The 12,505-nt window shown below is 45.6% G+C and overlaps 1 protein-coding gene across 1 annotated transcript; it reads left to right on the forward strand.

The window, feature by feature from the left end:
• Window positions 1–4,744: 4,744 nt before the first annotated feature.
• LOC123146401 (uncharacterized) lies at window positions 4,745–5,411 on the forward strand. Its single transcript, XM_044566059.1, has 2 exons — window positions 4,745–4,800; window positions 4,994–5,411. Exons 1-2 carry the CDS (start codon window positions 4,745–4,747, stop codon window positions 5,409–5,411), a joined length of 474 nt encoding a protein of 157 aa, XP_044421994.1.
• Window positions 5,412–12,505: the final 7,094 nt, after the last annotated feature.

The following is a 12,505-nucleotide window of genomic DNA, read 5'->3' on the forward strand; positions in this document are numbered from 1 at the left end:
GCACCTGCTCTCCCGACCAACCGTGCACGCGGTCATCGGGATGGGATCGCCGGAGGCAGCTGTGACGCCCCCGATTTGACCGTACACTAATCATGCATGCAAATGTGTATGATCAAGATCAGGGACTCACGGGAAGATATCACAACACAACTCTACAGCATAAATAAGTCATACAAGCATCATAATACAAGCCAGGGGCCTCGAGGGCTCGAATACAAGTGCTCGATCATAGACGAGTCAGCGGAAGCAACAATATCTGAGTACAGACATAAGTTAAACAAGTTTGCCTTAAGAAGGCTAGCACAAAAGTAGCAATGATCGAAAAGGCAAGGCCTCCTGCCTGGGACCTCCTAACTACTCCTCGAAGCCGAACTCCACGTAGAATCATCCTCGGGATCTCTAGCTCCTGGACTCCAGCATCTGGTTGCGACAATCAGGTATAGAAAGGGGAAAAGAGGGAGAAAAGCAACCGTGAGTACTCATCCAAAGTACTCGCAAGCAAGGAGCTACACTACATATGCATGGGTATATGTGTAAAGGGTCATATCGGTGGACTGAACTGCAGAATGCCAGAATAAGAGGGGGATAGCTAATCCTGTCGAAGACTACGCTTCTGGCAGCCTCCATCTTGCAGCATGTAGAAGAGAGTAGATTGAAGTCCTCCAAGTAGCATCGTATAGCATAATCCTACCCGGCGATCCCCTCCTCGTCGCCCTGTTAGAGAGCGATCCCCGGGTTATATCTGGCACTTGGAAGGGTGTGTTTTATTAAGTATCCAATTCTAGTTGTCATAAGGTCAAGGTACAACTCCGGGTCATCCTTTTACCGAGGGACACGGCTATTCGAATAGATAAACTTCTCTGCAGGGGTGCACCACATAACCCAACACGCTCGATCCCATTTGGACGGACACACTTTTCTGGGTCATGCCCGGCCGCGGAAGATCAACACGTCGCAGCCCCACCTAGGCTCAACAGAGAGGTCAACACGCCGGTCTAAATCCTATGCGCGCAGGGGTCTGGGCCCATCGCCCATTGCACACCTGCACGTTGCGTACGCGGCCGGAAGCAGACCTAGCCTAGCAGGCGTTCCAGTCCAATCCGGCGCGCGCCGCTCCGTCGCTGACGTCAAGAAGAGCTTCGGCTGATACCACGACGTCGAGTGCCCATAACTGTTCCCGCGTAGTTGGTTAGTGCGTATAGACCAAATGGCGAGACTCAGATCAAATACCAAGATCTCGTTAAGCGTGTTAAGTATCCGCGAACGCCGACCAGGGCCAGGCCCACCTCTCTCCTAGGTGGTCTCAACCTGCCCTGTCGCTCCGCCACAAAGTAACAATCGGGGGCCGTCAGGAACCCAGGCCCACCTCTACCGGGATGGAGCCACCTGTCCTTTCAGCCCCCTCATCAGAATCACTTGCGGGTACTCAACGAGCCGACCCGACTTTAGTCACCACATGTGTCATGTATATAAAGTATATAGTACTTACCCGTGATCACCTCCCGAAGTGATCACGGCCCAGTAGTATAGCATGGTAGACGGACAAGAGTGTAGGGCCACTGATGGAACACTAGCATCCTATACTAAGCAGTAGGATAGCAGGTAAGGGTAACAACTGTAGCAACAATGACAGGCTATGCATCAGGATAGGATTAACGAAAAGCAGTAACATGCTACACTACTCTAATGCAAGCAGTATAGAGAAGAATAGGCGATATCTGGTGATCAAGGGGGGGGGGGGCTTGCCTGGTTGCTTAGACAAGGAGGGGTCGTCAACACCGTAGTCGATCGGGGCACCAGCAGCGGCGTCGGTCTCGTAGTCTACCGGAGAGAAGAGGGGGAAGAAACAATGAATACAATAAAAACAGATGCATAACGATGCATGACATGACAAAGTGTGATGCTAGGTGTGCCCAAACGCGGTACTAGGTGATACCGGCGAAGGGGGGAAACATCCGGGAAAGTATTTCCGGTGTTTGACGTTTTCGGACAGACGGACCGGAGGGGAAAAGTTCCATGTTCGCTATGCTAGGGACATGTGGCTGACAAACGGACTACGTATTCACATTCGTCTCGTCGTTCTGAGCAACTTTCATGTACAAAGTATTTTCATCCGAGCTACGGATTATTTTATATTAATTTTTAAATATTTAATTCATTTTTAGAATTAACAGAATTAATTTAATTAGAAAATGCAATTATGACATCAGCATGATGTCAGGGTGATGTCAGCAGTCAACTAGTCAGTTGACCTAGTCAAACTGACATGTGGGTCCCACTGTCATTGTCTAAGACTAACTAAGCAGGTTTAATTAGTTTAGTTAATTGATTAGGTTAATTAAACTCAATTAATTAAGTTATTTAATTTAGTTAATTAATATATTTTTTATATCTTTTTATATTTTCATTCTCAGGGCGTGGGCCCCGTTTGTCATTGGCCCAGAGGCCATACAGGGCGCGGGCGACGGGTTACGGGCGACGGGAGCGGCGCTGGGCACCCGCCCAGGTCGACAGGGGGGAAACGGCGATGGGCGCCGGCGGCCACCGCGACGAGCGGCAGCAGCAGCGCAGGAGGCCGGGGCTGCGCGCCGATGCGGCACAGCAGCAGGACCGCCGCGGGATGGAAAAGGGGCGGCGGTTCAGGGAGCCAACGAGCGGCCAGTGGGGTGCGTGAGGTGGACGAGGCCGTGGGTGCCCGATGGGCGCGAGCGCCGGGCGCAGCGGGGGGGGGGGAATGCTTGGCCGTGCGTGGCCGTGGACGGGGGCGCGGTGGCCGGGCGGAACGGACCCGAGCGACGGCCAGAGACGGGGGGGCCGCGGCCGCGGCGAGGCCAACCACCAGTGGCCGGAGTGGACGGGACGGGAGGAGCATCGGGCGGCGCCGGAGCGGGCGTGAGGTGAACGCGTGCTGCCCAGAGCGTGAGCTCCGGCACGCGGGCGCGTGTGCGCGCGGTGGCACAGCGAGGGAGGCACGGACGGTGCGGGGACAGGGGAAGGAGGGTGGAGGCCGTGGCCTCACCGAGATCTGTAGGGACGGGGCAGCGGGGGGGGCGAGGAGGTCGTCGGGGTCGACGCGGATGTAGTGGAGGCAGGCCGGCGGGGAGGAGGAAGCAGGCCGGCGAGGTGGTCCTCCAGGCGATGGTGACGGCAAGGGGCGACGGGGTGGCTCCGGTGGGGCTCGCGGAGCTCCAGGCGACGGTGGACGGCGACGGGCGGCGCAGGGCGTCGGGGGCAACGGGATCGGGCCGATCCCGATCCAGATCGATGGGGAAGGAGAAGGGGATCGTGGGGGAGTGGGGGGCGAGTGGGGCGTCGGTGGGGGGTTAGGGTTTCACCGGGTGGGTGGATAAGGTAAGAGGGGGTGGCCGGTTGGGCCAGTTGGGCCGGCCATTGTGGCCTGCTGGGTCGGCTGGTCCAGTTGGACCAGGGGGTGGGGGTTTATCCTTTTGATTTTTTTTGTTTTTCTTTTATCTTTCTATTCCTTTTCTGTTTATTTCATCTTTCAAATTGTTTTAGTTTTGTAAAACCTATAGTTAGCTCCTAAATTAGTAATAGTAATTATACCACTGCCATAATTAACTTGGCACCTAAATATAATAGTTTGTAATTGTTTATTATTTTAAAAGCATTTAAATAATTGTTTTTGCTACTGTTTTACTCATTTTAGAGTATTGAGACATTTTATAAAAGTGTGGTTTCTCTGCCATAATGACCTATGCATTATTTGGCACAACCCGAACAATTTAGTTTTAATATTTGAAAAGCTTTATCGTTTGACTTGATTTTGAATTTAAATTTGAATCGATTTCGAATCAATGCGAGTTTATCAACAGTAACCAAGATGAGGTGACATCATTAGCAGAGGTTCACTGTAGCTTAATTATCCGGGCATCACAGCAGCACAGAGTGAGGAACAGTAGATGACGGCTAGGTCACGCGAGAGGGAGTGAGTGAACCGAACTAGGGTTCACTCCACTGGCCAGCGCCTCCTTATATAGGCCGTCAGGTAGATGGGCCTGGGCCTGGCCCACGACCGAGTCCACGAACAGCCCACGGTCCAACGTCTCGGACAGTGGCGCTTCCGAAAGCGACTCGTTAATTAATACGAGATTAATTAACCATTCCTGAGCGGCAAAAATAAGTTTCGGCTCGGCTCATTCCCGCAACCCGCGGCGCGCGCGCGCGTCGTGACGAGGCGAGGCGTGGCGAGGCGAGGTGGGCGGCGGAGGAGGAGGAGGAGCGCGTGTGTACAGCTCCTATTCCCAAGCTTCCAATAGCAAATGGTAGAGCAGCCCTTATAAAGAGGTCTCACTCTTCTTACTGTATCAGTATGGGACTAAACTTCCCACACTTCCCACCACTTGCCGTACACATGCATGGGCCTTTGAGATTAACTAGAGATTATTGTCTTATATGGGCGTAAGCCCATCCATAATCCATCAGGTTCAAACGCGTCCAGAGCCATTAGATAAAAAACATGGATCTTGAAGCGCATCCCCGGCCACGTCGTCGACTGAGCGTGCGGTGGCAAGGGCCAACGTCCCGAACAACTAAAACGCAGCCCAGTCGCTCCCACCACCCACACGCAGCCCACTCCCCCACCCACAGCTGTATCAGTTTCTCAAAAAAGAAAACGAAAAACCACGGTCGCATCTTCTTCCCTCACTCTTCACCATCACATGTGAAATCCCTCGTGGTGAGATCCTGGCCAACGACCAAAGTGAGGGGACGACACTCGGTGCCGATGGCGGCGAGGAGGATTTGGGGCTACCTGCGGGCGCTCTTCTACAAGATGCGCAAGCAATGGCTGATCTAGAACTTGACCAACATGAGGAAACATTATAAAGGGTAGCATTTTTTTTCTTAAAACACATTACAAATAGTTAACAAAGTACTGATTATACATATGAATGCATTAGTAAAAAAACTGCCAATTGTATGTGGGGGCCATGGCCCCCACCACCCCACCCATTGGATTCGCCATTGTGCACATGGGCAAGCACAAGCTGCTCCTGGGCGCGCACCTCCTCGTGAGGCGCCGCAATAAGTCCCTCTCGCGCTCCGTTTCCAAATTCCTCTCCCACCACCACGAGCACCACAGAGGCCGCCGCGAGTACGAGTTCTCTTGCAGTGGCAGCCTTGACCTGGGCTCCTTCTCCATGCACTGCCGCGTCCCCGCGTCGTCGTTGCCCGGGGCGCTGATGATGCGTGAGGAGCTCACGATTGGGAAGGAATGCAAGTCTGGGGGGATGCCGCCGTTGGTGCCCGGCGCGGTCGACGGTGGGTTCTCGGTGCGGGTGTCCAACTTCCCGCCGGACAAGGTCGACGGGGACCAACTGGGTCTGGGCGAGGCCGTGGACGACGAGGCAGAGGAGTTCATCGCCCGCTTCTACGCCCAGCTGCGTCGGTAGAACCGGATCGGCCTGCTCCCGTACTACCTACAGGAAGCCGCCGCGTGATCGACAAGCCGCCCGACGCCAGCCGGTACGCGAGTTTTTCTGGTATACCTAAGCTTGTAGAGCCTGCATTTGTAAAGTGCAGGTTATCAGAGAGAAATAAAGAAGTAGGAAAATGTTCTTCAAACTGAAAGAAAGAAGAAGGAAGTATGATCTTAACAAGGAAAACGGGTAATAGGATTGAGCATAGCATGCAAAATAGGATAATACCATGGTTTTGAAGAACATTTGCCATGACTGTTCATTTTGGAAGAAAAAAATCAGTAACTCGCCATGTTATTTTCATATATTTGCCATGTTGTTTTTCATACATTTGCCATGTTCTTTTCCATAGAATTGCCATGTTGTTTTCATACAATTCCCATTGCCTAGATGTTAACAGCTTTCTGAACTTGCCACTTAATTAGCAACTTAAAAAACATGGCAAAATTGCCATGTCAACCTAAGATGGCAAACTTGCCTAAGATGTTCAAAAAACATGGCAAGCTTGCCATGTCAACCTAAGATGTTCAAAAAACATGGGAGACTTGCCAAGTCAACCTAAGATGTTCAAAAAACATGGGAGACTTGCCATGTCAACCTAAGATGTTCAAAAAATATGGCAGACTTGCCATGTAATCTTAGTCACATGGCAATTTCCAGGTAGTTATGTTTCCAACATCTTTTCTACTTCACAATGGTAATTTCATTTTTAATATGATGGCAAATGTAATTCATACAACATGGGAATTTCTATCCTGTTCTTTTCCGTATCATGGCATTTTTACACCGTGTGCTTTTTGCTCCTAGCAAACTCCATGTTATGTGTTTACTTAGTTTACAGCCATCTAAAGATGTTTTTTGGTGCCATCTACGGACCACGAGTAGTGAAATTGATGATCGGGAGTAGTTTTTGCTCACACCTTAGTGATGGCAATTTTTTATTTTTAGTAACCATGTCATCATTTTTTTCGTGGCCATTTGTTTTTACATAGGCATGAAAATTTTGATAAAATATTTCATCAAATTTGAATATGCATTTTGACATGGCAAATTGGAATGTACATTTTTTCCACGACAAAGTTGATCATTTTTTTGTGTTATTTCACAAAAAACGGTAAATTAATCACACAAAATATGGCAAGTTTTGGTAAAATACCATGGCAAATTTGAACATGCTTTTGCCATTGCAACTATTGAACATTTTGTCTTATTTCACATTCATGGAATTTTTTGATTATATTATCATGGCAAATTTGATAAAAAAATCAATGGCAAAGTTGTATTTGCGTTAGCCATGGCAAGTTTCATCTCTGTCCTTGTTCGTAAACAATGGCATTTTTTGCTATATATGATTTTTTTCATGTGATTTTCCATGGCACTTTTCTTTATCTAAAAACATGACGCATCTTTGCCAGGTTCAAAAACATCCCAAATTTATAGGTATTGAAAAAATGGCGACTTAATATGTTCAACAACACGACAAACTTGCCATGGCAACTTTTGCCATGTTTGAAAACATTATATATATATATATTAAAAAAACATGTCAACTTAATATGTTCAGCAAGATGGCAAACTTGCCATGGCAATTTTACCATCATCAAAAAGATGGCAAAGTTGTAGATGTTAAAAAACATGGCAACTTATTATGTTCAAAAATAATGAAAACTTGCCATGTCAAACTTAAGGGGCATGGCAACTGTAGTTCACGGGGGCACCACAAAAATACTTTAATTCACAACCAAAGTGAAATTTGTCTACATTTTCATTGCAATGGCAACCTCTACTTTTTTTTGACATGTCAATTTTACTTCATTTTTTTGACATGGCAAATTTATTATATAGGGCATGGCAATTCTAATTTAAATACAATGAAAAAATTTACATTATTCAGAGCATGACTTTTTTAAATATTTAGAATGGAAAATATAATTGTGTAGCCATGGCATTTTTTAATTTATTCCCATGGCAAAATTACTCTATTTTTGCCATGGCAAAATTTACTACATTGTTTCCATGGCAATTTTTACTTTATTTTTGCGCCATGGAAATTTATTGTATTGATCATGGCAATTTTTAGTTTAAATATGATGGCAAATATATATATATATATATATTCGAACATGGCAAATTTTACTATGTAGCATTGTGTATACCTATTTTCCGATGGCAATTTTTTATATTTTTTTCATGGAAATTTAATCCATTTTTCCATAGAAATTTTTATTTAAAATAACTTGAATTTTTCTTGTTATTTTTTCTAGTTTTAATTTTTTTTATTGTTTTCAAAATGGCATTTTGGCATACATTATATGGATCTTGATTAAAATTACCATGGCATTTTTAACTTATGAATTTTCCATGGCATTTTAACATTTATTTGTCTGATGGGAGTTGCCATGTCTTGTTTCTTTTGGGTCATAAAAATATAAACGGCGGCATTTTCTGCTTTCTATAGGGGATGGTATTTATTTTTCATACCATAGCAAAAACTAGGCTTTAATATGTTGCAGCAAAAAAATCTGGGGTTTTCACTGGTTATTGGTCTTTTTTTCTTTTTTTTTTTGTTTCACAGGCAACGGCATGTAGGGTGATCGGGAGGCTGTGCAGCCGTGGGGGAGATTGTACTGAACGATTTCGTTCGGTCCTTGCCTCTCCAGGACTGAACGTGCGGGTAGGCTCCTCCCCTACCACACGTGTGGCAGATATTGGTGGCCAACAAATAAGAAATAATGCATGCAACCAACAATCTTGCACAGCTTGAACTTTCTCACATAAATAAGAAATAAAAGAATGTAACTATGGTTTGTGAAGGCTCGACTAAACTGTACAAAGACATTTTATATGTTTATAAAAAAAGCCTTTTGCCCGCAACGATCAACATACACGCAACCGTAAAATATACAAACACTTTTGAACATTTTTCGCATACATAATTATTTTCAAAAATGTACAAACACTTTTTAAAAATAAATTAACATTTAAATACATGAAAATATTTTAAAATATACAAGGAATATTTTAAATAAACGTTGAACTTATTCAGAAAACACATTGACCACATTTGTGGAAACACGATGATGTTTTAAAGAACGTTGAAATTTCCCAAGTGCACGATGACAATTTTTCGAAACATGTTGAACATCTTTCAGATATCTAAATATTTCTAAACTAAACAAATAGTTCTTAAATAAATAAACATTTTTATAAAATCTGTGAACATGTTTCTAAAATTATATGAAAATTTTCTCAAAATACATAAAAGCAATTATGATATGTGAGCATTTTATAAAATTCATAATATTTTTGAATTTCAAAAAATAATAAAATTCATGGCTTTCTATAATTTCGCGAGCTTCTTTATAAGTTCTTGCACATTTTTAAAATAAACAGTCAATTTTAAATTCTTGAAGATTTTTGAAAAATTCTTGGAAGTTTTTCTTTAACAATATTTTTAAATATATGAATACTTTAAAAATCAATGAAATTCTATAATTTGTGAAGATTTTTCAAATTTGTTAAGTTAATGAGAAATTAGCATAATAGAAATCAAATAGAAAAGTTGACAATAAAAGGAAATCGCTGAGCGCTCGAAGCAAAGAAAGCGCCACAAGGTGGCGGCTTAGCACACTTTATAGGGACAATGCTAAGCATAGAGCATGGAAACAAAAGAGAACAAGAGCTCCGTCAAGCACGCCAATTGAGAGGTCTATCGTTGTCGTCAGAGCGTGTTCAAGTTACTTTGCTAGCCCATCTAAAGAGATTTGGGGAGGTTCTATAGACCGGTTTTTAAATCTTTCGTGCGCCTTTTCTGGTTTCTCTTTTTGTGTTCAATTTATTGGTTTCTTCATGTCATTTTTTTTTCAAATATATGTCTCCTTTTCCTATGCACGTTGTACATTTTTTGTATGCATGTGTAACATTTTTCTGATATACATTGAACAATTCTCAAATGCATGATGATCATTTTCTCAAATAAATCTAAAACATTGTTAAATATGCATTGATCATAATTTTTTATTTGTATCAAGCATGTTTCTAAACTATGTGAATATTTTTGACGTTGTGTATACATCTAAAAAAACCATGAGCAAATTTTCAAATGCGCAAACATTTGTTTTATGTCACCTTATATTTTCTGAATGATATGGAATATTTTTCAAATTATGTGAATATTTTATTATATTGTATACACCTTTTTAAAAAAGTGAAGATTTTTTGAAACACGTGAAAATATTTATGTAAACCTTTTTAATTACACAAACTTTTTTGTGCATTACGTAAATATTTCTTAAAAATGTGATTTTTTTTCAAATGCGTGAATAGTTTTTACGTGTCACAAAATATTTGTTGGAATGCTGTCAACATTTTCTGAAAGTTGTGCAAACAATATATTTACACTGCATTACCGTTTGGAAAATGTGCATAATCGCCTTAAGAAATTAATAAAATAATTATGAAATATTTATTTGTAAAAAAATTGAAAAACTAACAAAATTAAAATGCAGAAAGAAATAAAAGGAAAAACATGACCGAACAAACTGAGATTCGTAGCAACTAACGGGTTGGCACACTACAGCGCAGTGGGCCAGGCCGAGTCCTTCGAAAAACCGAGTGCCACCAATCTCAGCGCATCTCCAAACCATTCCTACAACAGTTTTGCTAAGTCTCGGTCTACTTAGACTTTGTTATGTCTCAGCCGATAATATCTTCCTTTGATTTTACATTGAGATTCATGCAAAAAAATTCTTTTCAGTTTTTCTTTTTTCCTTCTTACATACTACTCCCTCCGTCCCATAATGTAAGACATTTTTTGACACTACACTAGAATAAAAAAATTCTTATATTATAGGATGGAGGGAGTATATCACTTGACTTAGACTTGGTTCTCCCCCGCAATGCCGGCCCCGCTCCCCCCCTCTCCCTCACGCTGCCCTCCCCAGGGCGGCTCGAGGGCGTTTAGGGTTTTCCCGGCGACGCCCCGCTCCATCCTCCCTCCCTCCCTTGCCATCACCCGAGGCGGTCGCTGGGTAGCGCCTATGCGGCCGCCGATGACGGTGGCGGCGAGGTCTCCGTCGCTTCTCTCTCGAAGGACTCCGGATCCAGGGTGGCGGCCCTTGGCGGCGAGGCTGCGCCGTCTCCGGCTTCCGGCGTGCGGGGAAGGTGCGGGCCGGCTTCCTCGGCTGCTCGGGCGGCGGGGAGCAGGCGGATTGCGGCCGTGGGGCGGCGAGGTTATCCTTCCTCCGCTCCAGATCTGAAGGCCAGGCTCCCCCTCTCTGCTCTCTTCCTCCGTTGGCTCGTTCGATTTGGGGCCTTTGGCCGCTGTATCCGGTGCCGGCGGGGTGCTCCCCAAACTGGTGGTGTCGAATAGCCCGGGGGAAACCCCTGTTTGGTTTTTTCCAGCACGGTGGCGGCGGCGCCTTTTTGGCGTCGTTCTACTCCCTGGAGTCGCTGTTGTGGGCTCCCCTCCACACCCTGGCCAATCTTCCCGGGCGAAAGCTCGAATCCCGGCTGGATGGGCGGCGGCGGTGCCAGGTGCGTCGTGTCCTCCTTGGAGGCGCCGCCTGGGGAAGATTGGTGCTTTGGGGTTGTGTGCAGCAGCTTGTAGGTGGGAGGCTGGTGTCTATCGACTCTCTGTGTCTCGGTAGCTCCTTCACTTCGGCAACTCTTCCGGCGGCTTACCCTCTACTATTGGCCTCCTTCGGTGTCTGCGATGTTGCTGATGTGTGTGTGCTCCGACTTGTGGTCGTGCTCCGTGGCTGGCCCAGACTCGAGACCAACCATTGCTCTAGCTCTCGGGTGAGCGTCTCTACATTCGACGGTGCGGCGCCTTCGAACCTAGGCGAGGGGAAGGGATCCCCTTCGATGTTAGAGAGGGCAGGTGTTGGGGCATCTCCTCTGTTGGTTTCCAGTCATGTGTTCGATTCCTCTGGCAGTTGCTGATCCTCGAGGCTTCACTCGTAGTCGTTTTGGTGCCTTGCTGTAGTGGGCTTATCCTCAACTAGCAGTTCTTCATAGTTAATCTTCTGTTTGCTGGTTGTAGGTGTAGCGTTGTTAGCTGTTCTTGCAGCCCCCTTGTATCGTTTGGCCGATGTTGTGTGGTGATCTTGTTCTTGTACTCCTTGCCAGTTGATGGCTTTGTTAATTCAAAGCCGGGCTTTTCTTGAGCCTTCGTTTTAAAAAAAAAATTAGACTTGGTTAAGTCTGAGTCGACTGAGACCTAGTCACATCCTTCCTGCAAATCTCAACCGGGCAGGCGCTGCGTACGGTGCTCACGGCGACTGGCTGCTCCTGATTTTTGACGGCTCGCCGTCGTGAACACACGCGCTCTCGTCACACTCACGTCGTGCCCCATGCTGCCATGCGTACAGTCGACCGGTTGCCATGTTTGTGCTGACCGTTGCACCGTGTGCTCGTGCTCCCATCACTGGCTTTTACGGACGTGCAAGACATCTTTGCTTTGCTCCAGACGGCGGCGGGGCGGCCCATGCCTCGCCACTGCTACTGCGTCACCCTTTGGATGCATCGCCATGCCGATGCTACAGTACTCCCTCCGTAAACTACGTAGTACGCCCCGTTGCTTATGCCAGCGAAGGAACTGCTCTAAGCTCTGATAGATGGACGGTGTGACCGTAACAAATCTCGCTGTCGCCACGATCTCCTCCCTTTCTGTCAGGTTCTCATTCAGCCGGTGTCCTTCACACGATTGAAGTTTACTTTCGCCCCGGGCGCGCAGGAGGCATTTATCCGAGGAACACGAGATCCAGTCAAAATATGGACTCAGCTAGCCACCTTGTAGAGAGAGTAATGAATCTGTCCGTACGTAGTACATCAAGGTCATAACTAATGGTGCATCCCGACTTCAGGGATAGGACATTTGACCAAGAGGATCTTTTTTCTTTCGAAACGATGATACTCCCTCTATTTTTAATTACTCTGCATATTAGAGTTGACTAAATTTAAACTTCGTAGAATTTGACTAAGTTTATAGAAGAGAATATAAATATTTACCATAATAAATCTATATGATGTGAAAGTACATTTAATAATGGATCAAATGGTATTGA

The sequence above is a fragment of the Triticum aestivum genome, chromosome 6D, assembly GCF_018294505.1.
Source record: "Triticum aestivum cultivar Chinese Spring chromosome 6D, IWGSC CS RefSeq v2.1, whole genome shotgun sequence".
Taxonomy (NCBI): Eukaryota; Viridiplantae; Streptophyta; class Magnoliopsida; order Poales; family Poaceae; genus Triticum; species Triticum aestivum.

Bases quoted from the DNA above. Each gene is read 5' to 3' on its own strand.
- LOC123146401 (XM_044566059.1), top strand. From the start codon at position 4,745: ATGGCGGCGAGGAGGATTTGGGGCTACCTGCGGGCGCTCTTCTACAAG. The intron at 4,801-4,993 runs GCAATGGCTGAT...CATTGTGCACAT, and splicing joins CTCTTCTACAAGATGCGCAA to GGGCAAGCACAAGCTGCTCC.